This window comes from Mastomys coucha, unplaced genomic scaffold, assembly GCF_008632895.1.
Source record: "Mastomys coucha isolate ucsf_1 unplaced genomic scaffold, UCSF_Mcou_1 pScaffold16, whole genome shotgun sequence".
Taxonomy (NCBI): Eukaryota; Metazoa; Chordata; class Mammalia; order Rodentia; family Muridae; genus Mastomys; species Mastomys coucha.
Genome location: NW_022196898.1, coordinates 54,807,887 through 54,833,923, shown reverse-complemented (window position 1 = coordinate 54,833,923; position 26,037 = coordinate 54,807,887). Strand labels below are relative to the sequence as shown.

At 36.4% G+C, this 26,037-nt stretch overlaps 1 protein-coding gene across 7 annotated transcripts in view; it reads right to left on the bottom strand.

Moving 5' to 3' along the window:
* Lrif1 (ligand dependent nuclear receptor interacting factor 1) overlaps positions 1–26,037 on the bottom strand; it is a 75,899-nt gene that overhangs the window by 3,160 nt on the left and 46,702 nt on the right. Inside the window, exons 1-2 of one of the 7 annotated variants that reach the window (XM_031375110.1) lie at positions 9,606–10,067; positions 380–1,835 (exon numbers count right to left, since the gene is read on the bottom strand). The exons of 1 other annotated variant lie outside the window; for it this stretch is intronic. In XM_031375110.1, the coding sequence (XP_031230970.1) occupies positions 380–1,835; positions 9,606–9,667 (1,518 nt within the window). In that variant the 5' untranslated portion in view covers positions 9,668–10,067. Of the gene's footprint in view, positions 1–109; positions 184–379; positions 1,836–9,605; positions 10,068–26,037 lie in introns of those variants that run through there. 5 more of the 7 variants (XM_031375112.1, XM_031375117.1, XM_031375111.1 and 2 more) reach the window with 5 other exon arrangements.

Sequence of the window (26,037 nt, the reverse complement as noted above, 5' to 3'; positions counted from 1 at the left end):
ATATATATATATATATATATACACACACACACAAAACTATATCTTTTCATATACAAATATGTGTATATACCATATACACATGTACTCATAGTCACATAATTTTACTCATCTTTGAAGACCTATCACTCTCCAAATCTTCTGAACTTTGTTCTGTGATTGACTTTGTCTTATGGACTTGGCGAGCTAAATAATGAAAGAGAGAGATATTGCTTAGGCTTTACCACTTGTACTCCTCGAATATTTATTCAGATGAAAATTTTAAGCAAATGTATGATGGGGTGTGTGTGTGTAGGAGACAGGTATCAGATAATTTTGAGAATTAAGAAATAGTTTCCACACATATATATATAAAAAGAGCACCCTGACACGGGAAAATTACCTGTGATTCTTGGTCTCTGAAAACACACTGCTGAGAAGTTACAGTTGCTGCATCAACAGAGGAGCATACTTTCTCTATGTTCTGGACGAGATTTCCTTTTCTGGGGGCATTCTGTCCTGTCCTAAATCCATCTGGAAAAGCTGGGTTTATAAATACAGTCTTACTCTGTTTAAGGCAGTGAGTGGGCTGGTTCAGAGTATGTGGATTTATGACATAAAAAGGTGGTCTCTCCACTTTTTCATTCTTCTCTGCTCTTAGATTGGCCATGGAAGCAAATTGGGAATTTGAAAGTGATTTTGTCTTCAATTGAAAAGATTTACTTTTAACCAAAACGCTATTTAAAACCTCTCTGGATATTTCTGCAACCAGACTTGAACTTCCTACCTGTGATGAATCTTTTAGTGGAATATCAGAAGAAACAGAATTGTGCTGATCAATTTTTGATGGCAGACCGTATGTCCCCTTTTTATTCAACCAGACTTTCCCATTAAACATTATCAAAGCATCATCTTTAATAGGCACACTTACAGACTGTGTCTTGCTAGAACTGTTGGTACTCAACAGAGGTGTATCTATTGTATTATTTCCCAGATTTTTCCTACCTATAAAAGTGTTTAAAACCTTTGTAGCCACATTATTTGAAGACTTAACAGGAACAAGACATGGAATTCCAGGCTGTAGACACTCTTGAAAAATCGAGTTGACTGGAGCAGCTTGAGGATGATGACCACCTTTTAACAGTGTTTTTGTAGCAACATTTGGTGGAATTTGTGAGGTATTGAATGTCGCTGGTATCGGGTAAATATTCTGAGTTTTCTTGGTAACAAAAACGTTCACTGAATTTATAGCAGGTACATAAATAGCTGTTGGTATTTGGGAGGTACTTGTGGTTGCAGTTCCAAGTATCTTTTGCTGAACCAAAGGAGGAAAGGATGATGCAAGTACAGATTTCACTTTAGCATGGGGTGGAATCTTTTGCCCAAAAGGCAAAATTGAAGAATTCACATTTGCTGGGAGACTTGGGGTATTGACTATAAAATAAGATGAATCATTTTGTGTTGAGGGAGTAGTAGTAAGTGTTTGCCTGGTGAGTGTATGAATGTTCACACCATGATTCTGAATGTTAGAAATTGGTGGTATAAAATTTCCAGTCCCCACAGAAGTAACTCTATCTTTTCCTGATGTATCTACTGCTCCTGTAAGAAAACATTTTGTAGTATTGGCTGGCTGAAAAACAGGCAATTGAACTGATGCACTTGTGGGAGAGCTGGAAATCTGAGTTTGAAAAGTAACTTGAAATTGTTTTTCAGTATTTGCTTTCAAACCATGAGACATGACTGGAGATTGAACTACTGGGATAAGATTTCCAGAAGATTTAGGAATTGGAAGTAATTGCAGAAGTTTTTTTCCATCGGTGCCAATCGTAGGAACTACTTGGTACATGCACCCTGAAATACTTAAAAGAACATTTTAAGTAAATAAACACAACATACTACAAGTTCTATACATTTTATTTTAAAACAAGTATTTTCAATTATTTTAGATAGTAAAAATTTAAAACAGAATGTAATGTTGAGCTTGCAATCACAGACATCATGGAATAGACTTTGAAGCGAAGATAAAATTATATCAACTTTAATTTAGATCTTACAAGCAGGTTATGAAATCTTAACATTTATTCCAAAATGAAAAGGTTTCTAATTTAATTATTCAAACATAATGCTATTAGAAAAGACTCTTTACACTATAATCATTCTTCTCCTTTAATTTTTTCTATTCTCTTCCTTTACTTTTAATGAGGACTTTGACTCCAACTCTAATTATGCTTTTATTACTTTCCCCACCTCCAATTTGTTCTATCTTCTTTCCTTGATAAACTCTACTGCCAGCTTTTTTCTTCTGTTTGAGATCTCTCATTTGGTGATACTTTAATTTCCCATGTTTTTATACTGTAGATTTAACGGCATGCTCATGTATCAAAAATTTTCTTTTTCTTATTTCCATGTACATTAGGTTTCATGTTCCACATTGAGTATGGCAATTGTTCCTAATAATTTACTATCAAGCAATTCATACTTAATACTAAGGAAATTTTAGTTGAGGTAGAATATAATAGAGAGAGAGAAATGTTTAAAATTAGTCTACTGCAATATCCATTATTATGAGCTATGTTTTAAATACAAATTGTCAGTTTTACAAAAAACCAAGATACATAAATCTCTGTATAATACATTTTTTTTGTATATGACTTTGTATAGGCTTACCAAATTGTTTATACTTAAAACCATCTTTCAGATCCTAAAAAGTATAGTGTTCTCAAGGAATGCAGGAGAGTCACATCACTCTACCTGGGTGCTCCTCTCTGATACATCTCTACTTGGATCTTCAGTCTTAACCTAAATGGTACTTCCTAAGAGATACATTCTCTAGCCAATTTAACTATTTTTTCCTTCATAATAAAATGTCATTTAATTTCTTTCATGCCAATATTATTATTATATATCTGTGTTTATGTGTCTACAGACTGTCTTTCATGCTAATGCCTAAAAATATAACTATGGAGTACATATTCCATTGACTCAAGAATAAATGAAGAAGATGACTAAGAATAAATGAAGAAGCACTCAAAAAGACAAACATTAATTTTCAAAAGTGTAGAGTTCTGCTTTATAACTTACAGGTGTGATTTTAAAATCAAGTATAAATGAAAAAAAATCCATACCCAACAGTCTATGTATCCTCACTTCAACCCAAATAACATGGGCTCATCAGAAAGTTTTGAAATAGTCTTCTATGTATGAAAAATACATACTAATTTTTAGTAAAGTTAAAGAGAAATATGGTAGAGGGGAGTCTTAATTCTTGCTTTTGGAGTTTGAAGACCCACCTGAATTATCTCTGCACAAAGTACACTGTAAACTCAACATCAATTTATTCAGTAGTAAATGAAAATGTACTCAGTGTGGGTCAAGCACGGTGGCTCATGCATGCAATCTTAGCACTTAGGAGTGGAAACAACTGGAGTTGAACTTGAGCAACAATACAATACCAAGTCTTGAAACCAACCAACCAACCAACCAACCAACCAACTAACCAACCAACCAACCAACCAACTAACCAACCAACCAATCAACCAACTAACCAACCAACCAACCAACCAACCAACCAACCAACCAACCAACCATCCAATCAGCCAACCAACCAAGTACTGAGTTTTATGGTTCAAACACTAAGCTCTCTTAGGGAAAAGTGCCAATGATTTATAGCCTGTATGCTAAACAATTCTGGTTTTATGTTAACTCACACCTACGTATAGTTTTCACATTTTAGATAAAAAATACTTCAAAAGTGGATAAAAAACTTCAAAAAGGAATTCTGTACCATAAAATGTCATGAGATTAAATTACAGTATCCAAAATTAAAGCTTTATTATTATATAGTGGCTGCTGGGTACAGCAACAGAGTTGAATATTTACAAGAGAAAGAATGGTTCTCAAAGTCTAAATATTTGCTATCAGAATCCATAAACAACATACTTCTTAAATCCTTCACTAAAACTACCTACATAAACACAAAGAGGTAATTATCATGAAGTAAGATAAATGATGTTTTTGAAGGTTACAACTGCACCTTTTCCTTAAATGTACTCATTCCAAGACTTTTAACCATTTTGACAACTTGTCCTAGCTAAAATAATAGAAATCTTTTTATTCTGTACTTTTCACCACATTGTTACTTAAGCACTAATTGATTCTATTTCATCAATAAAATATTTCTGTATCATTTTTGGGATACAAGATGTATATGCAACCTCTTCTTTGCCATTTTATTCAAATCTTGTGAGGTCCTGAAACTTAACATGGCCAGAATGTCTTCCCTTCCATAGTCTCAAAATCCCTTGGAATTTCATCTTAGGTGGCTGTATCAGAGTATATAAATTCTGCTTTCTCACTTTGCTACTTACGCCTATTCAAAATATCCCGTTGACATTGCCTAAATTTCTCTTATCTGTTAAAACTCTTTCCACATTACTTTTCACCTTTCTGGTTCAAGGAAACATTATCTCTGTCTTAGACTATAGTAGCTTTATAATTGATCTTTTCTTCTCCTTTAGGTAGGGGTGTGTGTGTGTGTGCGTATTCTTTGCCTTTCAGTTCAGTGGATATACTAGTCTTAATATGTCTAAGTCATTTTAGTGATTTCCAACTATTCTTTAAGCAATTGAAAAAGAATAATTATTTTTGATGCAATAGAAGCCAAACAAAGAAAGGGTTTGAACAAAATTATATTAAAACTTTCTTGGAGTCAAATAGGATTAAGATTAAACATCTACAGTAGAAATAATGACATGAGTCATTATTAGTTTTAGTAAGACTAACTTAGTGGAAAAAATTATTGACATGTAGACATAAAGACAGTAAGTATATATAACTAACAACTTTAACTGTCAAGAGGGGAAAATCTTACAAAGTAGCTAGAGGAGAAAGGGAGGCAGAGGGGATTTTTCTTTTTTCTTAAACTGAAATAAACCAGAACATATATAAATCAGTACCTTATTGTTTTTCCTTCCTTTCTTCCTCTATTTTTTTCTTTTACTATTGTGATTTTGAAGAAAATAAGATTTTTTTAAAGGTTGGTGTCATATAGGATTATAAAAAGATTATGAGGCAGATATAAGTTCAATGAGAGGAACTTGGTATATAGTGTTAATAAACTACAACAAAGAAGCAGTATTCCATAAAGTTGTCTTGAAGTTCTCTTTTGTGGATTATTTTCTGTAACTCTACTAAAATGTCACTCTCAAAGATTACCAAGTCTGCCTTCAAACTTAAGCCTGGCACTCTTTCACTGTTCTTGACATGGGGTGATATTACTATACCTTCCTTATGAAGTTCTTATCTTTCATGCTTTCTATTGAGCCCAATGTGTTTGTTCCTCTTGACCTTAATATCACTGTATTAACTTTTCTGCATTTTACATATTCATCTTTGATTATTCTTCCAAATATACTTCTTGTCCAGTTCATTTTAACCCTGTTTTACTCCTTCAACATTTTCTCTTTAGAGACTGAACTAATATTCATGGCTCAAAACTGTTTCTCTCAATTATTTCCTCTGCAATAAAGATCATATTAGTTACATATTTTTACTCCCAGCCCCATATTTAATCCTCACTTTATATTTGTGGTCTGTATGAATATTTTAATTTAAATACCAGCATTTAAAATTCAACAAGTTAAAATTAATCTTTATTAAAACTAGTACTATATACTATTTTCCAATCATGTAACTGCATTGATTTCTAGCTCACAAAGATTAATCATTCAATTAGCCTTGACTTATCATTATTTTTTAATTCATTTATAGTACCACAAATACATGCTTATAAAAGGCACACAGCTAAGAAATATAACTGAATAAGAGATTTTTTTAATACTTCATATGTTATGATAAAAGGATTCTCTATTTTTGCTTGACAAAAAATATACTATATACAGTATAATAATTTCTCTCTCTCTCTCTCTCTCTCTCTCTCTCTCTCTCTCTCTCTCTCTCTCTCCCTCTCTGCTACTTATCCACCAAAGATTGAAAAAAATATGGCTTTCTCAAGCCTACATATTATTAGAGATTCATATAACCAACCACAGACTATAAATTCTTTAAGGCTAGCTTATTCTATTCATATCTCCTCTGTGTATAATAGAACAAATTAACATATTAGTTGAATTGATTCTTACAAACTACTAAAATATGATTTGATTTACTACAACAAAATTAAATGAGTTCTTAAATCTGAAATGTGGACTTCCAAAGAGAAAAGTGATAAATCAGAATAAAATTCATAATACTCTTTCAACCAATATGCACATTCTCCAGATTTAGTAGGAATCTTCAACTTAACAATTTAACCAAAAATTACTGAGTGACTCCACTTTCTTCAAGATATTTCATTTTCTTAGAGATCATATTCTGTAGTCTAATGTCATCAATAGGACACATAGAATTATTAGCCAGTTCGGTCACTTAGAATGTTTAGTGCACTAATTATATATTAAACTATTTGAACTGAGAAATGACACTGAAAAAAAAAAACTAAATTTTAAGACTTAAAAAGAAAAAGGGGAAAAAAAGATTACAGGCTTCTAATTCTGACTCTTAGACATACTGGCTAACTAATTTTGGAAAACCTACTTAACCACAGTGGCAAATATTTATAGTTCCAGGTACTTAGAAACTCAAGTAGGAGTGGGAGGATTACTGAGTCTCCCTTGAAGACAGCCTGGTCAATGCAGCAACAGCCCAGCTCTAAATTAAAAGTCCTAATAAACCTGCTAACAAAATATATAATTTCTGAGGTTTCTGGTTTTGTTTTTTTACTACTCTATATGCATATTCATCACTCATATATTAGAAATGAAATAATGAACATGTTGGAGGCTAATAAAATTTTAGAGTTTTGAAAATAATGTATTTTCATCTGTTAGGAGACCAAAACTTTCCCTTCTTACTATTTATAAAAATACATAAGAAGTTATATGTTACAATTCATATAATAATAAATACTATATATCACTTATGTAATAATATCGCCATTAATTCTAATCCTAAAAGCCAAGCAATATAGACCTCCACTGTCATCAACATTTTAGCTGAAAAAAAAAATACAAGGGTTTAAATTTCAATAACTTATACAGAATTATATGCTTTTCTTAAGGAGTCTTATTCATACTTTATATTCAAAGCAAGGCTCAACAATTCAATTGCATAAGCAAGTAGATAAGTGACAGAGTCCAATTAGCTGATATGGTGTTAATGTCTCTCCTAGTCTACTCTGAAGTTATAAAGATAAAACTTCACAACCAAAGACTTCAACCAGCAATGAACAATTCCTTCCCCAGTAAACGAAGTCACATGCTGAGAGTAGTAATTTTAACTGGACATTTGTGTTTGTCTCATTTAATTCACAAATACTGACAAGAAAACTGGTATAACATCTTTTCAAGAAACAGTAATTTCCTAATAAGATGTGTATTTTTCATTCCATTTCTTTAAATCTAATCCATATTCTCTACCATCCTATCCAAGCCCTCAGATTTCTGAAGTCATCTGAAATACAATCCTTACTCTAAATCAACACTGCCATTAGTTATTCAAACTATACACTTAATCTTTTCAATCCTATTCCCAAAATTTTCTGAGCAATCAGTCTCCAATAGATGAAATAGTCTCCAGACCAAAGCACCCTTGAGAGCTTTATGCTACCTGTGGTGTACAACTGAGTAAATAAGAACTCAATGCAAATCTTAATAAGTTAAATGAATACTACACTACAAATACACAGATTTTTACACTGCTCTTATAAAACTGAGTTTCCTACTTTTATGCCTGATTAAATTGTATAAATTAAGTAATAAACATTCTTTATCACAATACTACTCTGAATGTTATAATATCAGAAAATTTAAGAAATAAAAGCATGAAAGTATAACAAGGCACCAAAGCATAAACAAATGAATCAATGAAGTTGAAAGTACTTAGAAAAGTAACCAAAACATAACTGAATTTAAAATACTTTCCAGACTTCAAAATTCGCCAAAATTGTTACAAAATGTTTAAAAGAGAGCCCAAGGGCATAATAAAAAACTTGAATGTATCACTAAATCTTCTAGAATTGGAAAAGAACACAATCTTGAACACATAAGATATCTTCTATAATGTATCATAATTATTCAGGTAAAACATGTAAAATTATTTATTAAAAAGCATTCCATCTACTTTAGCTTCTCTGTACAGGACACAATCTGTCTTTACATCTCCACAAAGTACATATTACTAAAGACCTGTCTCTAGTGATACACGATATAACGGTTCTTTCTGTATCTATCAACAGCTCACAATTTACTGTTAATGACTTTTGCTTTTTTTCTTTTTTCTTTTTTGATATTTGCATAGTAGCAGCTTCCTATAGATCCAGCTGCTGGCAAGGCTGACACAGGAAGGTCACTTGTTTTTGTTAGACCATGGTTTTTAAGGGAAAATGTATTTTTTTTTAAAATCACCATTGTTTATTCATTGCAATTAGGGTTTGTTATACTTGTAACTAAAAGAAACCTACCTCGGCTAAAAACAGGACACAAATTCGTGTTTTTAAACTTGGAGCAAATATTGAAATGATCCTTTCTTTAATTATTTCTTTTCTGCTGTTATCAAAATATTTCCAGGTACCATTATTTTTATCAGAAAGTGAAGCATTAGTCAACAAACAAAGCTCCAATAAATACTAGGTAGATTTTCTTTTTTCAACCACAATTCCCTTTCATGAGTTTTGCTATTAGATTTCATGTTGTTCAATTACCTTTTACAGATTTACTAATCTTTGTTTCTCAACAAACATACTCATTATCTCTGGAAAGAATAAATTAAAGAATTGTTCCTTAGTGAATATTTTGTTGTTCTTGTTTTATTTCATCTGGTTTAACACAAAATTAAAAGAAAAATGTTACTGGTGATATATTTTCTAACCAAAGAAGGCTGTCACAACCCTTCGTAATCCTAATACTAGGTAAACCCAGGCAGGGGCAGCCTTAGCTACATAGTGAGTTTCCTACCCAGCCAGAGCCATATAGTGTTTGAACTGTTCCTTTGTAGAGACAATCAATTAGATGCACTCCTTTTAGACCCGTTTCAAATGCGTTACCTGGAAAAAACTCACTTCACATTTCAAGTTTTTACTTTTCTCCGTAGTAGTTGAGAATTTCAAATACTAAAGTCCCTTGTTCTAGAGCACATTTTTCTAAGTACATTAAAATGGGACTATTTTCACTTGAAGGTACAGCGCCCCGGGGCTGCACTTGCTAATCCACGATGGGTGTTTTGGGGGCGTGTTTCAGATTCTTGGAGCATCGCCCAGTTGTTTTTTTCTTCTGTGGGTATCTACTTGGTCCGCCTATGAAATTCGAGCGGATGGCATGGGGCGCGCTGGGGCCAGGAGATGCTAACTGCGTCGTACTCGCGGGCTGTTTTACATTTCTGCGGGGACTGGGAGGCAGGGGCTCTGGAGCGCGCGGGGCGGGGTGGGTGCGGTGGGAGGTGCGCCGTGATGGCGCTGCGCTCCCCCAGCCCCGCAGCTCGCTCCTGGAGCGCGGCTGAACGTCGGCTGAAGCGGCCATGACAACCTAAGTCACAGGGTGTAGGCGGGCGCGTGAGGGCTGGGAACTGGTACTTACCAGTGCGAGCCTGACTTTTCCTCTGCGGTTTTCAGAAAGACGCTCTGGAGGCTACTAGACATTTTAGATGGGTGGGAGGGGAAAGGGCAGTGAGTAGCGTGGGGGACAGGGCCCCTAAGTAGGCGCGAACCAGAGCGCGACTGAGGACCAGCAGCGTCTGAGGTGAGAGAACAGAAGTGTGTGACGGAAGATAGTCGAGAGGGCGGCTCCCCCGACTTCCGTGGGAAGTGGCTGTAGAAGCCGGAAGACGCAAGACAACGACCATACCCCTCCTAGCTCAGGCAAGCTCACTGTTTTCCGGCGAGTCTCTGGCTACGGAGAGGACGCGGGGGCGTGGCATCAATGGCACCGCCCTCGACAGGGCCGGGTCAGGGACCGCGCCCACTACAACGAGTCCCTAGAGCCGGCAAGCCTATGCATACAACTACTTCACGTACGGTTACCAAGGCGAATGGATCGCCGTGGCCCCGCCCTTATGACGTAGTCCAATCGACAGCGAAGGTTGATGTCTCTTCTTCCGGATCAAAGGAGGAACCAAAAGAGAAAGTGCTTTCACTGCCTACACAAAATGAAATACTTCCTGTGTCAGGCTTAAATTGCCTGCACTTGTACAAGCCAATGTAATAATGTCTTCCTTAGCAGTTTTATTCAGTAGACACGGGTAGGCATTTGATAGTTGCCGTAGATTGTTGAAAAATTTTACATCCCTTTTCCTGGCTAGAGATGATTTTTTTCTGTTTCTTGAAGATTTGCTTTTACATTATTCGATTAACCATTTTCTCCATTCCCACACTAATACCTCAGTTAAAACTGTATCTTATTGTCACACATTCAATGCCTGGAGTCTCTGTGCTTTAAATCCCCTGTATAAACTTTTTGGAAACTCTTCTTTAAATTTCCAGAAACCAGGTCTCAGAATTCTCTAGAATCCTGCAGTGAAATGAGATTTGAGAATTGGGTGTTATTTCCCTAATTTCTTTCTCAGCTTGTTTATCCTACCTGTAGAGGAAGTTAATTTTATATCCAGCTACTTTGCTGAAGTTCTTTATCAGGTTTAGGAATTCTCTGGTGGAATTTTTGGGGTCACTAAAAAAAAATACTATCATATCATCTGCAAATAGTGATAATTTGACTTCTTCCTTTTCAGTCTGTATCCCTTGAATCTCCTTTTGTTGTCTTAATTGCTCTGGCTAGGACTTCAAGTACGATATTGAATAGGTAGGGAGAGAGTGAGCACCCTTGTCTAGTCCCTGATTTTAGTGGAATTGCTTCAAGTTTCTCTTCATTTACTTTGATGTTGGCTACTGGTTTGCTGTATATTGCTTTTACTAAGTTTAGGTATGGGTCTTAGATTCCTGATCTTTCCAAGACTTTTATCATTAAGGGGTGTTGGATTTTGTCAAGTGCTTTCTCAGCATCTAATAAGAGGACCATAAGTTTTTTTCTTTGAGTTTGTTTATATAGTGGATTACATTAATGGATTTCCATATATTGAACCATTCCTGAATCCATGGGATGAAGCCTAGTTGATCATGATGGATGATAGTTTTGATGTGTTCTTGGATTAGGTTCACAAGAATTTTATTTTTGCAGCAATATTCATACGGGAAATTGGTCCGAAGTTTTCTTTCTTTGATAGGTCTTTGTGTGGTTTAGGTATCAGAGTAATTGTGGCTTCCTAGAACGAATTGGGTAGAGTACCTTCTGTTTTTATTTTGGGGAATAGTTTGAGGAGTATTGGTATTAGGTCTTCTTTGAAGGTCTGATAAAACTCTGCACTAAACCCATCTGGTCCTGGGCTTTTATTGGTTGGGAGATTATTAATGACTGGTTCTATTTCCTTAGGGGATATGAGACTGTATAGGTGGTTTATCTGATCTTGATTTAACTTTGGTACCTGATATCTGTTTAGAAAATTGTCCATTTCATTCAGGTTTTCCAGTTTTGTTGAGTATAGGCTTTTGTAGTAGGATCTCATGAGTTTTTGGATTTCCTCAATTTCTGTGAGTTTTTGGATTTCCTCAGTTTCTGTTGTTATATCTCCCTTTTCATTTCTGATCTTGTTAATTAGGATACTGCCTCTGTGCCCTCTATTTAGTCTAACTAAGGGTTTATCTATTTTGTTGGTTTTCTCAAAGAACCAGCTCCTGGTTTGGTTGATTCTTTGTATAGTTCTTTTTGTTTCTACTTGGTTGATTTCAGCCCTGAGTTTGATTATTTCCTGCCATCTACTTCTCTTGGGTGAATTTGCTTCTTTTTGTTCTAGCACTTTCAGGAATTCTAATTTAATTAGGTGTGGAATATTGTTAAAGTGGTTTCGAAGGTACAATTTTATTTGGCATAGGCAATCTTGTATGCTCCACAGTTTAAATTCGGGACACTGATAAGGTTGACAATTTGAAGGTTTAAATGGTTATTTAAAAATGGAATTACTTATCAGGATTGGTGACACATATATGTAATTCTAGCACTTGGAAAATACAAGCAGGAGGATGGGGTTTTAAGGTCACCCTTGGCTACACAAGTAGAAGGTTACCAAGACCTACATGAAAACTTGTCTCACAAAAAAGGAAGAAGAATGGTTTACTCATTCCGCTAGCCACTAAACATAAAAGATTTTTAAGAACTTCAGGTCTTGATATATTAAGAGAAAATGACATTTTCCTATTTCTGTATAATACATTTATTTTTCAATAAGCTACTCCCTCCCCATACTAAAGACATCAGGGAAGATAGGCAGCCCTTAATGCTTTCAAGCTTTCTGGCATATTTTGTCTATGAAATCAAAGTTACTAGGGAAAAAAACCAAAAAACAAAACAAAACAAAAACCCCCCAAAAAAACCAAATGCCTTTTGCCACACATTGTGGTGCACACCTTTTAATCCAGAACTCAGGAAGAGGCAGGTGAGTCTCTGAATTTGAGGCCAGCCTAGTCACCATAGTGAGTTTCAGGCTAGCCAGGGTTATACAATAAGACCTTGTCTAAGAGTGTGTGTGTCTGTGTGTGTGTGTGTGTGTGTGTGTCTAAGTGTGTGTGTGGGGGGGTGGGCAGCAGTTGGGAGGCTGCCTACCTTGTTTGCTATCTTATCACTTGCCATTTATTGATTATATTTTCCAGTTGGCTTTTTTTATTTATCAGGACTAAGGGTTCAAGACTAATTGTCACAGGTTGGGCTATTCAGATGTTGGGAGGACAGGAAGTTTAGTAGATACCAGAAACTGGTTTCTGTGAAAGGAAAGGCAGAAAATTTGGCAGAGAGAGACGTTAGTCTAAGATACTACATCTCAACAAAAATCTCTTCCTCAGTCCATTTCTGCAATAGCCTTCAAAGTCTTTCCCGTAGAGGAAGAAAACATGGGGGTTTATGCTTAGTGATAATCAGTCATTGCATCCAAGCTGTGACCAAAAGAAAACTGGAGTTTCATCCCCATGTTTAAGAAAGAATTCTGTAGCCAAGGCAATTATGGAAAGAGACTGATAGACTTTGAAGCATGTCTACTGGCAAGAGTCCAAGTGCTATAATAACAAGACCATGGCCACATCAGAAGAAATCCTGGGAGTTGGATCACAGCATCCTACATGCTCATTAAACAATTCATGCAGCTGTTTATTATAATTAATGCAGTTTATCTCACACTTAGATCCTTTAGTCAGCAACACCATTATTCTCTCACTCTTGAAGAAATGGCAATATACTTTACAGTATTTCTTAGAATACTTTTGATCTACTTGGCATGCTATAAGGGTCAATTTCTGTTTACTTAATAAATGAGTTCTCATTCCTTTTTCCTCTTATTTTCTCAAACTATTTCTCTCCAGCTGATTATATCCCTGTCCATGACTTTAATTATTACTTCTTACCTATTATTACTCTACAAGATGTATACATAATAGCATATTCTAGGCACTGATAAGTGCTTTATAAATAGACACTCATTTACTGTAAAAAACATAGTAAAATCATTATACAGAAATTAAGAAACTAGTCATAGAAAAGGCAAATAACTCTCTGGAAGTCACATAGTTGGTGATTTGTGGAGTTAACTTCTAAATTAAGGTTGTCTGTCTGAACATTCTATGTCTCTAACTCCTAATTCACAAATATATCTTCACTAATTCTTATCAGATTTGTATGTAGCTGGATTTTAATGTGCATTGTTGAGATCTATTGGGTGTTTTAAAAATCATCTTCAAATGAAATATGTCCAAAAATAGCCCAAAGCTGGAAATAAACCAGATGTGCCTCAACCAAAGAATGGATACAGAAAATGTGATTCATTTACACAGTGGAATGTTATCCATCTATTAAAAATAAAGACATCATGATTTTTTCCAGGCAAATGGATATAACTACCCAAGTGATGTAACTCAGACCAAAAGGACATGCACAGTATGTACTCACTGATAAGTGGATAGTAGCCAAAAAGTACAGAATACTTAGTATACAACTTACAGACCATAAGAAGTATAACAAGCAGAAATGCCCAAATGAGGAGGCTTCAACCACACTTTGAAGGGGGAAGGATCTGGGTAGGAGATGGGAAGAGGGAAAGGAAAACAGGATCAGATACTGAGGAGAAGGGGACAGGGGAGAAGCCAAGAGGGCCTAGAGAATAAATGAAAATAAGCAGCCTCAGGTTGTGGGAGGTGGGGGACCTCCTAGAGAGTATCAGAGATCTGAGAAGTGAAACACTCTCAGGATTCATTGGGGGTGACCTCAAACAAAATACCCAACGTTGGGAAAAGGAAACTTGAAGAGTCCACCTCAAATAGACATGGGATGAAGTGGAGAGACAGGGTTATTAACTAACCCACAGTCAAAATTCCTGACCCAGAATTGTTCCTGTCTAAAAGAATTACAGGGACAAAAATGGAGAACAGACTGAAATTAAGGAGGTCCAATGACTGCCACAACTTGGGATCCATCTCACTGGCGATGTATGTTCAGGAAACCAAGGCCTGACACTACTATGCTATGATGTGCTTACAGACAGGAGCCTAGCATGGCTGTTCTCAGAGAAGCCCTACCAGCAGCTGATTGAGACAGAAGCACCCAACCATTGGACTGAAGTCAGAGACTCATAAGGTTGAAATAGGGGAAGGACTGAAGAAGCTGAAAGGGAAAGCGACCAGCAGTCTCAACTAAACCAGACCCCAGAGAGCTTCCAGAGACTGAGCCACCAAACTGGATCCTGAAGAGGATACCAATAGCTTATGCTATAAGGTCAAGAATTGACAAATGAGACCTCATAAAATTACAAAGCTTCAGTAAGGCAAAGGACACTATCAATAGGACAAAATGTCAACCAGCAGATTGGGAAAAGATCTTTACCAATCCTACATCTGATAGAGGGCTAATATCCAATATATACAAAGAACTCAAGAAGTTAGACTCCTGAGAACCAAATAACCCTATTAAAAAATGGAGTACAGTGCTAAATAAATTCTCCACTGAGGAATACCAAATGGCCAAGAAGCACCTAAAGAAATGTTCAACATCCTTAGTCATCAGAGAAATACAAATCAAGAGTCCTGAGATTCCACCTCACACCAGTTAGAATGGCTAAGATCAAAAACTCAGGTGACAGCAGTTGCTGCCAAGGATGTGGAGAAAGAAGACCACTCCTTCATTGCTGGTGGGATTGTAAATGGGTATGACCACTCTGGAAATCAATTTGGTGGTTTCTCAGGAAATTGGACATAGTACTACCAGGGGACTCAGCTATACCACTCTTGAGCATATACCCAGAAGATGCTCCAACATGCCATAAGGACACATGTTCCAATATATTAATAGCAGCCTCATTTATAATAGCCAAAAACTGGAAACAACCCAGATGTCCCTCAACAGCAAAATGGATATAGAAAATGGGTACATTTACACGATGGAGTACTACTCAATAATTAAAAATAATGAATTTATGAAGTTCTTAGTCAAATGGACAGATCTGGAGGATATCATCATGAGTGAGGTAACCCAATCACAAAAGAACACACATGGCATACACTCACTGGTAAGTGGATATTAGCCCAGAAGCTCAGAATACTCAAATCCACAAACCACAAGAAACTCAAGAAGAAGGAAGACCAAAGTGTGGATACTTCGATCCTTCTTAGAAGGGGAACAAAATACCCATGGAAGGAGTTGCAGAGACAAACTATGGAGCAGAGACTGAAGGAAAGAAAATCCAGAGACTGCTACACCTGGGAATCCTTCCCATATTCAATCACCAAACATTGACACTATTGTGGATGCCAGCAACTGCTGCCTGACAGGAGCCTGATATAGCTGTCTCCTGAGGGGCTCTGACAGTCCCTGACTAATACAGAAGTAGAGGCTCACAGCCATACATTGGACTGAGCTCAGGGTCTCCATTGAAGGAGCTAGAGAAAGGACCCAATGAGTTGAAGGGGCTTGCAGCCCCTTAGAACAAACAACAATATGTACTAACTAGTACCCTCAGAGCTCCTGGGGACTAAACCACCAACCAAAGAGTACACATGGGAGGACTCATGGCTCCAGGTGCATATGTATAGCAGAGGATGACCTAGTCGGTCATCAATGGGAGGAGAGGCCCTTGGTCCTGTGAAGAAGGTTCTATGCCCCAGTGTAGGGGAATGCCAGGGCCAGGAATCAGGGGAGGGTGGGTTGATGGGCAGTGGGAGTGCGGAGGGAACAGGGTTTTTCTTAGTTTTTTTTTTTCTGAGGGGAAATCGGAAAAGGGGATTATATGAAATGTAAATAATGAAAGTATCTATTAAAAATAAATAAACAATTTATATTACACAATACCATTATATATCTACATATATATATATATGTATATAAACAAATAACAAGAACATAAAAACAAAACAAAAATCTCTTAACTAAAAACATCCAGGAAATTCAGGACACTGAAAAGTTCAAACCTAAGAAAATAGAAATAGAAGAGTGTGAAGCTTCCCAGCTCAAAGGGCCAGAAAACATCTTCAACAAAATCATAGAAGAAAACGTTCCCAGCCTAAAGAAAAAGATGGCCATAAATGTACAAGAAGGCTATAGAACACCAAATAAATTGAAACAGACAAGAAAATCCTCTCATCACATAAACACTAAATGCACTAAATGCACAGAACAAAGAAACAATATTAAAAGCTGTGTGAGAGAAAGACCAAGTAACATATAAAGGCAGACCTATCAGAATTACACCAGACTTCTCAACAGAGACTATGAAAGCTAAAAGATCCTGGAATGTGGTCATGCAGACCCTAAGAGAACAGAAATGCCAACCCAGGCCACTAAACCCTGAAAATTTCTCAATTATCATAGATGAAGAAAACAAAATATTCCAGGACAAAATGAAATTTAAACAATATCTGCCTACCATTCCAGCCCTACAGAGGAATCTATAAGAAAAACTCCAATACAAGGGTGGTAACTACACCAAGGAAAAAATAAGATATTAATCATCTCACAACAAAGCCAAAAGGAAAGGATCACATTCACATGTCACTTACAACAACCAAAATAACAGGAACTAACAATGATCTGTTTCTAATTTCTCTCAATATAAACAAATTCAATTTTCCAATAAAAGACATAAGGTAACGGATTGGATATGTAAGCAGGATCTGGAATTTTGATGCATACAAGAATACACCTCAATGATAAAGACATTAGCTCAGAGTTAAATGCTGGAAAAAAGTCTTCCAAGCAAATGGTCCCAAGAAACCAGCTGCAGTTTCCATCCTAATATCCAAAGGGGAAAAAAATAGATTTTCACTTAAAAGTTATCAAGCCAGATGGGGAAGGACAATTTATATTCAAAGGAAAAATCCACCAATAGAAAGTCTCAATTCTGAACATCTATGTTTCAAACGCAAAGGCATTATCATTCATAAAAGACACTTTACTAAGGTTCAAAACACGCATTGAACCCCACACAATAGTGGAAGACTTCAACACCCCTCTCTCCCAAATGAAGGTCGCTGAAACAGAAACTAAACAGAGACACAGTGAAACTAATAGAAGTTATGAACCGAATAGATTTAAGAGATATACACAGAACATTTCACCCTAAAACAAAAGAATACACCTCTTCTCAGCACCTCATGGTACCTTTTCCAAAACTGACTGCATTACAGAACAAAACACAAGCCTCAACACATATAAGAAGATGGAAATAATCCAGATCACCATGGATTAAGGATAGACTTCAACAACAACAACAACAGCAACAGAAAACCTATATACCCATGGAAACTGAGCAACTCTTTACTCAATGATAACTGGGTCGGGGAAAAAAACATAGAAATTAAAGACTTCCTGGAATTCAATAAAAATGATGACAGAGCATACCCAAAATTATGGGACAAAATGAAAGCAGTGCTAAGAGCATAATTCATAGCTTTAATTCATAACACCCTTGTAAAGAATTTGGAGAGATCCTACACTAGAAAAGTAACAGTACATCTGAAATCACTAGAACAAAATGAAGAAAACACACTTAAGAGGAGTACAAGGCAGGAAATAGTCAAACTCGGGGCAGAAATCAACCAAATAGAAACAAAGAGAAGTATACAAAGAAACAATAAAACCAAAAACTGGCTCTTTGAGAAATTAACAAGACAGATGAACCCCTAGCCAAACTAACTAAAGAGCACAGAGGCAGTATCCACATTAACAAAAATCAGAAATGGAAAGTGAGACATAAAAACAGAAACTAAGGAAATTTAAAAAAAATCATAGACTCTACTACAAAAGTCTATATTCAACATAATGTGGAATATACCACATATCACAATTAAATCAAGAGCAAGTAAACTAGACAGGCCAATATGTCCTAAAGAAATAGAAGATACCATTAAAAAAATTCCAAGTTAAAAAATAAAAAGCCCAGGGCCACATGGCTTTAGCGCAGAATTCTACCAGATCTTCAAAGAAGAGCTAATACCAACACTCCTCAAAATTTCCAAAAAAAAAAAAAAAAAAAAAAAAAAAAAAAAAAAAAAAAAAAAAAGAAACAGAAGGAACACAACCTAATTTATTCTATGAAGCCACAATGACTCTGATACCTAAACCACACAGAGATCCAACAAAGAAAGAGAACTTCACAGCAATTTTGCTTATGAATATTGATGCAAAAATACTCAAACAATTCAAGCAAACTGAATCCAAGAACACATTAAAACCACCATTCACCATGATCAACTAGGCTTCATCCTAGGGATGCAAGTTGGGTTCAATATATGAAAATCTACTAATGTAATCCACTATACCAATTCAAAGAAAAGAATCACATGGTCATCTCATTAATTGGTGGAAAAGCATTTGACAACATGCAGTGCACTTTCATGTTAAAAGTATTAGAGAGATGAGGAATTCAAGGCCCATACCTAAACATAATAAAATCAATATACAGCAAACCAATAGCCAATATCAAATTAAATGGAAAAATACTTGAAGCAATCCCACTAAAATTAGGGACAAGACAAGGATGTCTACTCTCCCCAAATATATTCAATATAGTACTCGAAGTTCTAGGTAGAGCACTAAGAAAACAAAGAGATCAAGTGGATTTAAATTGCCAAAGAAGAAGTCAAAGTAACACTTTTTGCAAATGATATGACAGTATACATAATGATGCTAAAAAATCCACTAGAGAATTTCTACAGCTGATAAACAACTTCAGCAAAGTGGCTGGATATAAAATTAACTCAAACAAATAAGTAGCTTTCCTTTATACAGATGATAAATGGGCTGAGAAAGAATAGGAAACAACACCTTTCACAATAGTCACAAATAATATAAAATATCTTGGGGTAACTAATAAAGACAGTGAAAGAACAGTATGACAAGAACTTCAAGTCTCTCAAGAAAGAAATCAAAGAAGACCTCAGAAAATGGAGACATCTCCCATGTACATGGATTGGTAGAATTAACATAGTAAAAATGGCCACACTCTCAAAACCAATTTACAGATTCAGTGTAATACCCATTAAAATTCCAACACAATTCTTCAAAGACATGGAAAGTGTAATTCTCCATTTCATATGGAAAAACAACAACAACAAACCCAGGATAGAGAAAACACTTCTTAACAATAAAAGAACTTCTGGGGAAACTACCATTCCTGATTTCAATGTATACTACAGAGCAACAGTGATAAAAACTGCATGTTACTGGTACAAAGACATACAGGTTGATCAATGGAATAGAATTGAAGACACAGAAATAAAACCACACACTAAAGGACACTTGATCTTTGACAAAGAAGACAAAAACATACATTGGAAAAAAGAAAGCATCTTCAATAAATGATGCTGGTATAACTGGCAGTAGATATATGGAAAAATGAAAATAGATCCATATGTGTCACATGACACAAAGCTCAAGTCCAAGTGGAACAAGGACCTCAGCATAAAACCATATATACTGAATCTATTAGACAAGAAAATGGGAAATAGCCTCTAACTCATTGGCACTTGGGAGGGGATGCAGCAAATTTCCTAAACAGAACTCTAATGGCTCAGGTTCTAAAATCAAGAATGGGACCTCATGAAACTAAAAAGCTTCTGTAAGGGAAAGGACATAGTCATTAGGACAAATCAGCAACCTACAGATTGGGGGAAAAATTTTCACTAACTCCATATCCAATAGAAGACTAATATCCTAAATATATAAAGAACTCAAGAAGCTAAACTCCAAAAATAAACCCCAATCCAATAAAAAAATGGGGTATACTACTGAACAGAAAGTTCACAACAAAGGAATCTCCAATGACAGAGAAGCACTTAAAAAAATGTTCAAAGTCCTTAGTAATCAGGGAAATGCAAATCAAAATGACTCTGAGATTCCATCTTACACCAACCATAATGAATAAGATCAAAAACTTAGGTGACAGCACACAGCACATGTTGGCAAGAATATAGAGAAAGAGGAATACTCCTCCATTGCTGGTGGGATTGCAGACTGGTACAACAACTCTGGAAATCAGTCTGTTGATCCCTTAGAAAATTGGAAATAGATCTACCTGAAGACCCAGCTATACCACTCTTGTGCATATACTCAAAAGATGTCCCAACATGTCACAGGGGCATATGCTCCACTATGTTTATAGCAGCCTTATTTGTGATAACCAGAAGCTAGGAATAACCCAGATGATCCACAACAGAAGAACGGACACAGAAAATGTGGTTTATTTAGTTGAATTCAACAGTTGAATACTATTCAGGTGCTAATACATGAATTTTGCAGGCAAATGCATGGAACTGGAAAATATTCTGAGTGAGTTATCTCAGACGCTAAAGGTCATGTATGGTAGGTAGTCACTAATAACTGGATATTAGGACAACATCCAGAGGAAACCTGATTTCCAGGTGCTCTGAAATGCCCAGGATCACAGGAGAGGCCACTACATCTGCCCCAACACCTGGAGTAACTGGGTGCCACAGGATCCAGCCAGTGGCACTAGTTTCTTCTGGTCTGAACCTGTGCTCTGAGCAGACCTTGAACACTAGCTCCCCACCCAGTCCCACAACACCCAGAGGAATCCCGATTCCCAGGTACTCTAACATGCCCAGGCTCACAGAGGAAGCTCGACCTCCAGGAGATTTGACACACCCAGGAACATTGGAGCTCTGACATACTCAAGATCACAGTTGAGGCTACAACATCTTTCCCAACAGCCAGCATAACTGGGACGCTCACAGGAACCAGAGAAACACAAACTTCCATGCAGCTAAAGGCACAGGTTCATCCCAGTTTGGACCTGTGCCCAGAGAAAAGCCAGGTCTCTGACAACCCACGGACCCCTGCAACACCCAGAGAAGGCTTCATTCCCAGGATCTCTGACAAAACAGGATCTCTGGAGCTTGGATACACCAGGATTTCAGGATCCCAGAGATAGCTTAACTCCCAGGAGCTCTGACACACCCAGGATGTCAGGATAACAGGACCACAGATTCACAGGATCACAGAGACAGCTGGACACTGAGGAGTTCTGATATAACCAGGATCACAGGAGGGACAGGCTCCAGTCAGAGACAGCAAGGGCAGGTAGCACTGGAGATAACCAGATGACAAGAGGCAAGCACAAGAACATAAGCCACAGAAAACATGGTTGCTTGCCATCATCAAAACCCAGTTCTCCCACTACAGCAAGTCCTGGATACCCAATCACACTGGAAAACCAAGATTTGGATTTAAAATCACATCTCATGATGATGATAAGGACTTTGAGATGGACATAAATAACTGCCTTAAAGAAATACAAGAGAACTCAGGTTAACAGGTAGAAGCCCTTAAAGAAGAAACATAAAACTCCCTTAAAGAATTACAGGAAAACACAACCAAACAGGTAAAGGAATTGAGCAAAACCATCCAGGGTCTAAAAATGTAAATAGAAACAATAAAAAAAAAATCACAAAGGGAGACAATCCTGGAGATAGAAAACCTAGGAGAGAGATCAGGATTCATAGATGCAAACAACACCAACAGAATACAAAAGATAGACAAGAGAATCACAGATGCAGAAGACACCATAGAAAACATTGATACAACAATCAAAGAAAATGCAAAGCACGAAAGCTCCTAACCCAAAACATCCAAGAAATACAGGACACAATGAGAAGACAAAACTTAAGGAAAACAGGTATAGAAGAGAGTGAAGATTCCCAACTTAAAAGGCCAGTAAATACCTTCAACAAAATTATAGAAGAAAACTTCCCTAATCTAAAGAAAGAGATGTCCATAAGTATACAAGAAGCCTAGAGAACTTCAAATGGACAGGACCAGAAAAGAAATACATCCTGTCACATAATATCAAAACACCAAAGGCACAAAACAAAGAAAGAATATTAAAAGCAGTAAGGGAAAAAGGTCAAGTAACTTATAAAGGCAGATCTATCAGAATTATACCAGACTTCTAACCAGAGATTATAAAAGCCAGAAGATCCTAGGCAGATGTCATACAGACCCTAAAAGAACACAAATGCCAGCCCAGGCTACTATACCCAGCAAAACTCAACTACCATAGTTGTAGAAACCATATTATTCATGACAAAATCAAAATTACACAATATCTTTTCACAAATAAAGTCCTACAAAGGATAATAGATGGAAAAACCCAACACAAGGAGGGTAACTACACAATAAAAAAAGCAAGAAAGTAATCTTCTTTCAACGAACTCAAAGGAAGATAGCCACACAAACTGAATTCTACTTCTAACAGCAAAAATAACAGAAAGCAACAATTACTAGTCCTTAATATCTCTTAAAATCAATTGACTCAATTCCCCAATAAAAATATATAGACTAACAGACCCAGCATTTTGTTGCATACAGGAAACATACCACAGTGAGAAAGACAGACATGACCTCAGAGTAAAAGTCTCAAAAAATTTTTACAAGCAAATGTCCCCAAGAAACAAGCTGGGGTAGCAATTCTAATATCAAATAAAATCAACTTTCAACCAAAAGTTATCAGAAAAGATAAGGAAGGACACTTTTTTATCATCAAAAGAAAAATCAACCAAGATGAACTCTCAATTGTGAATAGCTATGCTTCAAATGAGAGAGTACCGACAGTCATAAAAGAAACTTTACAAAAGCACAAAGCACACATTGAAAAACACACAATAATAGTGGGAGACTTCAATACCCCAATCTCAGCAATGGACAGATTATGGAAACACAAACTAAACACAGACACAGTAAAAGTAACAGAAGTTATGAACCAAATAGATTTAACAGATATCTATAGAACATTTCATCCTAAAACAAAAGAATATACCTTCTTCTGAGCACCTCATGGTACCTTCTCCAAACCTGACCATATAATTGGTCACAAAACAGTTCTCAACAGGTGCAAGAAGAATGAAATAATCCTATGCATCCTATCAGGTCACCATGGACTAAGGATGGTCTTCAATAGCAACAAAACAACAAAAACACATGGAATGAACATTGCTCTTCTCAATGATAACTTGGTCAAGGAAGAAATAGAGACAGAAATTAAAGACATTTTAGATTTCAATGAAAATGAAGGCACAACATACGCAAAGTTATAGGACACAATGAAAGCAGTGCTAAGAGGGAAACTCATAGCTCTGAATGTCTCCAAAAAGAAACTGCACTACACAATAGCAGCTTCACAGCACACCTGAAAGCTCTAGAACAAAAATAAACAAATACACCCAAGAGGAATAGATGGCAAGAAATAATCAAACTCAGGGCTGAAATCAATCAAGTAGAAACAAAAGAATTCTACAAAGAATCAACAAAACCAGGAGCTGGATCTTAGAGAAAGTAAAAAAGATAGATAAACCCTTAACCAGACTAACCAAAGGATATAGAGACAGTATCCAAATTAACAAAATCAGAAATGAAAAGGTAGATATAACAACAGAAACTGAGGGAATTAAAAAACATCATCAGATCCCATTACAAAAGCTATACTCAACAAAAGTGGAAAATCTGGATGAAATGGACAATTTTCTAGAAAAATACCAGGTAACAAAGTTAATCAAGATCAGATAAACCATCTAAATATTCCTGTAACCCCTAAAGAAATTGAAATAGTCATTAAAATTCTCCTAACCAAACAAATGGCCCAGGAACAGATGGGTTAATGTAGAATTCTATCAGATGTTCAAAGAAGGCCTAATACCAATACTCTTCAAACTATTTCACAAAATATAAACAGAAGGAACACTTTCCAGTTCCTTTCATGAAGCCACAATTATGCTTACATCTAAAACACAAAAAGACCCAACTAAGAAAGAGAACATCAGATGAATTTCCTTTATGAATATTCATGCAAAAGTACTTAATAAAATTCTTGCAAACCAAATCCAAGAACACATCAAAACTATCATCCATCATAATCAAGTAGGCTTCATCCTAGGGATGCAGGGATGGTTTGATATAGGGAAACAATCAGTGAAATCCACTATATAAACAAACTCAAAGCAAAACCCACGTGATCATCTCATTGGATACTGAGAAAGTATTTGACAAAATTAAACATCCCTTCACATTAAAAGTCTTGGAAAGTTCAGGAATTCATGGCCCATACCAAAACATAGTAAAAGCAATATACAGCAAAGCAGTAGCCAACATCAAACTAAATGGAGAGAAACTTGAAGCAATCCCACTAAAATCAAGGACTAGACAAGGCTGGCCACACTCTCCCTAAAAATTCAATACAGTATTTGAAGTCCTAGCCAGAGGAATTAGACAACAAAAGCAGGTCATAGAGATAACTATTGGAAAGAAAGAAGTTAAAATATCACTATTTGCAGATGATATGACAGTATACTTCAGTGGCCACAAAAATTCCACCAGAAAATTCCTTCAGCTGATAAAAAACTTCAGCAAAGTGGCTGGATATAAGATAAACTCTAGGCAACTGGAGGGCCTACCCCAGGGAACGCCTTAAGCAAGAGACTCTGGCGAGAGCCGCCATTTTTTCTCTGGTGAGTTCCTAAGACCAGAGCAGCCGGCCAGGAGGCACAGGCCCCACGAGTCGCAGGGGACTTGCAGGGTGGCAGGGACATGACAAACTCTAGTCAGAGACACTAAGAACATCTAACACCAAAAAGCAAGAGATGGCAAAAGGCAAACGCAAGAATCCTACCAACAGAAACCAAGACTACATGGCTTCATCAGAACCTAGTACTCCCACTACAGCAACTCATAGATATCCCAAAACACCGGAAAAGCAAGAATTGGACCTAAAATCATATCTCACAATGCTGATAGAGGAACTTAAGAAGGACACGAATAACTCCCTTAAAGAAATACAGGAGAATACAGGTAAAGAGCTACAAGCCCTTAAAGAGGAAACAAAAAAATCCCATAAAGAATTACAGGAGATCACAAGTAAACAAGTAGAAGCACTTAAAGAGCAAACTCAAAAATCCCTTAAGGAATTGCAGGAAAACACAAACAAACAGGTGAGGGAATTGAGTAAAACCATCCAGGACCTAAAAATGGAAGTCGAAACAATAAAGAAATAACAAAAAGAGACAACTCTGGAATTAGAAATCTTAGGAAAGAAGTCAGGAAACATAGATGCAAGCATCACTAACAGAATACAAGAGATAGAAAAGAGATTCTCAGGGGCAGAAGATAACATAGAGAACATTGACAGAACAGTCAAAGAAAATGCAAAAAGCAAAAACCCTCACCCAAAACATCCAGGAAATCCAGGACACAATGAGAAGACCAAATCTAAGGATAATAGGTATAGAAGAGAGTGAAGACCTCCAACTTAAAGGGCCAGTAAATATCTTCAACAAAATTATAGAAGAAAACTTCCCTAACGTAAAGAAAGAGATGCCCAATATCATACAAGAAGCCTATAGAACCCCAAATCCACTGGACCAGAAAAGAAATTCTTCCCATCACATAATAGTCAAAGCACCAAATGCACAAAACAAAGAAA